This window comes from Setaria viridis, chromosome 7 (genome assembly GCF_005286985.2).
Source record: "Setaria viridis chromosome 7, Setaria_viridis_v4.0, whole genome shotgun sequence".
Taxonomy (NCBI): Eukaryota; Viridiplantae; Streptophyta; class Magnoliopsida; order Poales; family Poaceae; genus Setaria; species Setaria viridis.
In genome coordinates, this window is record NC_048269.2 from 24,015,192 (window position 1) to 24,019,461 (window position 4,270).

Below are 4,270 nucleotides of genomic sequence, written 5' to 3' on the forward strand. Positions count from 1 at the left end.
TGCGAGGGATCGATCCCTGGCTGGTAGGTACCACCCATGATGCCATTGACACCTCACTACGCCAATGTTGGATAGAGAAACTCCCTTTCACTAGATTCAACCATTTTAGCCTCTATGGCACCGGGTCTAGACTTACTTGCTAACTCGATATACCTTTATTTTGTATGTATAGGATTGTTAAGCTTCTTCTAAAATTTACAATTACCCATTGTTAACTGAAAGAAACACAAGAGGCATCTGAATCAAACATCATTCTACCACATATATATTTCAGCTAGTGAGTATATGACAACTGGAATTAATTTGCAAAGCATAATTAACTTAGTAGACCTACACGTTACATGGTCTCTGTGCGAACGTCAGGTTGGTGTGCACACCGACCCGATGCATGATTCGCAGAGTTGCCTTGGCCTCGCCGCGGTACACACTGCATTATTCGCGCCTTGACAAAAGCCTGTACGCCCGGCCTCTCGCGCACACACATTCCGCGGCGTACGCCATCACGCGTCGCCGTCGCCGCCGCCCCTAATCATACCTGAGCTAACAACCCCAAAGGACCCCCCGCCTTTTCTTCTCCTTTTCCCCCTTGGGTTAATCCCTTCGTCCGCAGAGCACGCACAAAGCGGCAAACTGGCTGAGCACCAATGGAGAAACGGATAATCAAAAAGATGAGATCGGGGGGGGGGGGGGGGGGGGGGGGGGGGGGGCGGGGGCGGTGGGGTCGCAAAGCTTGCAAGAGCTTCATCGGGTTCCACGTAGGTAACTAGCTAGCTTCCGGTGTATCACGCGCCATGCGTTGCCCTCACAGCTCGATAATTATCCTCTCGCCGTCGGCCCCGTGACTTCCCCGGGGATGGATGACTTGCGATCCGGATCGGGCGCGCGAACGGAGCAGTTCTCGTGCCACAAGCATGGCAACATGCCGTCGATCAGTGGCGTCCGAATCTCCCACCTCAGCCTGCCCGCCAGATTAGGGGATAGCGACGGAGCTCGATCTGCCAGCCAAATAACCCGTCTGGCTGCAGCCTAGCAAGCTAGGGCAGCGCGGCGCGATGTGTGGCAGCTCTCTCCGTGTGACACGACGTGGGGATCGATCGCGGGCGCGCGCGGCTGTCAACAGCGGCTTCTCCTTTGCTAGCCACCACGAGCACTCCCTCCTGGCCTCCTCCTCCTCGTCCCCCTCCCCAGCTGATACCTCTCTATAAAAGGACCCGGCCGGCCGGCGACCCAGCACGCTCAAGACATCGGAGTAGGTCTTTGCTTTCTTCGGTTCCGTGTCACTGCATCTCCTGTAGCTCAAAAAGCAAACCGGCAGGCTGCAAGAAAGTAGTCGAGTCTGCTTGCTTGTCCATCATATCTAGTGTGTGTGCGCTTCAGTTCATAAAGCTACAGAGCCTATATATATAGGTCGGTTATTTGCAGCCCGGCCAGCACAAAAGGAAAGAATCATCCATCGATCGGTAGCCGCCGGCGCAGAGGGAGAGGGATGGGGCTGAGGGAGGTCGAGTCCACATTGCCGCCGGGGTTCAGGTTCTACCCCAGTGACGAGGAGCTCGTCTGCCACTACCTCTACAAGAAAGTGGCCAACGAGCGCGCCGCTCAGGGGACGCTGGTCGAGGTCGACCTGCACGCGCGCGAGCCATGGGAGCTTCCAGGTGATCATCTCTCTCCCTCTTTCTCTTTCTCCTTCTCCAGCTAGCCCCCCTGACGATGTTCATCTCTTCAATTCCACGACCGTGTCTCTCTCATGATTGTTGTTCTAAGAATCTATAAGCTTCGGATGGATGCCTCTTAGCGAGGTGTTCGTTCGTTGTACTGTTCGTGCTAATCCTTAGTAGTCGGTCCGGTACACCGATATATTGACAGATTTGAGAATAGGACGTTGGCGTTTCTGTGCAAGCTGATAGAGGTCTAATCACAATTATTAACATGATTGAAGGAGGTACTTATAGGAAAGAAAACAAAAGGGATATATGTATATGGCCTTTGTTGATGATGCCATGTATAGGTTAGCATGGCTTCCGTTAAAGGTATCTAGCATTATTGGTGCCCTTGGTGGTGGCAACAAGCAACAAAGATAAGGCTGCGTGCATCACCTGGTGCAAAGGCCGGAACATGTGTCCATATATCTAAAACAAGCAACAAGCAAATGTGTCTTTCTTTTTACATGTGTTTGTATGTTAAATTCACTGAAACTTGCGTGTTCATTTAACGTATACCGTTATTCAACATTACTCGTAGATTCAAAAAACAAGCTAACAGACCCACTTTATCAAATAAAAAAAATAACGCAAACAAAATTTGGAGACGTTCTTCTTCTTTTTTTCTTTTTCTTAGTGTGGGCGCTTCACTGATACTGATTGGACTAGTCACATGTTGATGTTCGTGGAGTTATGTCAATCCCCTTAACTAATGTTCCATATGCATCTGCAATAATGGTCCTTAATCAATATATATTCCATATGCATCCGGTGTAATCTCTGTCACCAATTAATGAACTAACTCATCCCAGCAACGCAAGCGTGTCTCTGGCTTACTCGTCAGTCGTCACCATCTTGATGTTGCCCTTCAATCCAGTCCACTTCCTAGCTACGTCACACACGAGTAACAGTCACGATTCTTTCTTTTCAGTTCCTTCAAAGCTTCACTTTCCTGTATGTAGTCCATCACTCATCTCAAACATTACAGCTACAAACTCATCGAAAATGCATTGTTCATGCTTAATTGGCACTAATTTGCTATATGGTCTCTCTCGTCAGACGCGGCGAAGCTGACAGCGAGCGAGTGGTACTTCTTCAGCTTCAGGGACCGCAAGTACGCGACGGGGTCGCGCACGAACCGCGCCACCAAGACGGGGTACTGGAAGGCCACGGGCAAGGACCGGGAGGTGCGCAGCCCGGCGCCGTCGCGCTCCGTCGTCGGCATGAGGAAGACGCTCGTCTTCTACCAGGGCCGCGCCCCCAACGGCGTCAAGTCCTGCTGGGTCATGCACGAGTTCCGCCTCGACTCGCCGCATACGCCACCCAAGGTACGCGTGCACCGGCCGGCCGCCGCGCGCGTCAACTCAGATCGGTTGCCGCCCCAGCCGCAGCACACCACCACGCTAACTAACTTGGGTGTGCGCGTTCCTGTGCAGGAGGACTGGGTGCTCTGCAGGGTGTTCCAGAAGAGGAAGGACAGCGAGCAGGACAACGCCGCCGGGTCCTCCTCGCCGACCTTCGCCGGCAGCTCATCGCAGGCGGCGGCGCTGCCGGACGACCCGCCCATGATGGACGCGTACGTTGTCGACCAGACGGGCTCCTCCGCCGGCTTCGCGCCGCCGCAGGAGAACGTCGTCGGTGGCTTCGACCCGTTGATGTGGCAGTACAACTCGGTCCTCGGCCACTTCCCGCAGGAAGTGACCAGCTCGCCGATGATGGGGATGGGTCTAGGCTCCGGCGGAGTGGGAGACGGGTGCGGCCTCTTCTACGACACCGGCTTTGATGACACGGCGAACATTGGGGGCATGGGGTTCCCGCAGGGGTGGATGGGCTAGCTGATGCGTGGAGAGCAGGAGCCTGCAGTCGTGGATTGTGCATTGTGAAGGAAAAAAAATGATTGAATTAATTCCATTGGTACCTAGGTACGTAGTGTGAGGTTAGATTTGAAGTTATTTAGAGTGCACCTCGCCAAAAAAAAAGGGGAAAGGAAAGTAGTGTGCATGAGCATGTGATAGATAGTTTGTGGTTCACCTGCATCACGCCAACTGTAAGTATCTCTTCATTCCAATGTTTGTAAATAAATTAATAAAGTCAATTCAAGTATATGCATGTGTGTCTGGCACATGAACACTGTTACTGAAGGAAACTTTATCATGCTTCATATAAGAATGAAGTAACTCATCCAGCTAGCTATTTAATGCAAGATAATATTTTGTTGGTCATTTGAGGAAAAATAACATCAGATCGAGACGACGTATCCTGAGTTCAAGACATGAAAAATGCAATTTTAAGAAGCGGATTGAGTATAACTCAGTTGGTTGGGTTCATTGTACTCAACCTGTCCTCTTAGATTCGGATCTTTTTTTTTAAAAAAACATTTAGGTTCGGATCTTTACCCCTCATGAGTGCTTGCATTTCAGCTAATATCCTTTCAATAGTAGATGGCTCGTATTTGTAGACAGTAAGGCGCACATGGTAAATTAATTTGTAAATCTTAAGATCTGTCGGTCTAATCCCTCAAAGTGCTCATAAGAATGCATTTGTTGAAATGAGAGCTCTTTATTACTGTA

General features: G+C 50.8%; 1 protein-coding gene across 1 annotated transcript; it reads left to right on the forward strand.

Annotated features, from left to right (window-relative positions):
• Positions 1-805: 805 nt before the first annotated feature.
• Positions 806-3,803, forward strand: LOC117863081 (protein CUP-SHAPED COTYLEDON 1). The gene is made up of 3 exons (XM_034746666.2): positions 806-1,655; positions 2,760-3,028; positions 3,137-3,803. Exons 1-3 carry the CDS (start codon positions 1,487-1,489, stop codon positions 3,533-3,535), a joined length of 837 nt encoding a protein of 278 aa, XP_034602557.1. The 5' UTR covers positions 806-1,486; the 3' UTR covers positions 3,536-3,803.
• Positions 3,804-4,270: the final 467 nt, after the last annotated feature.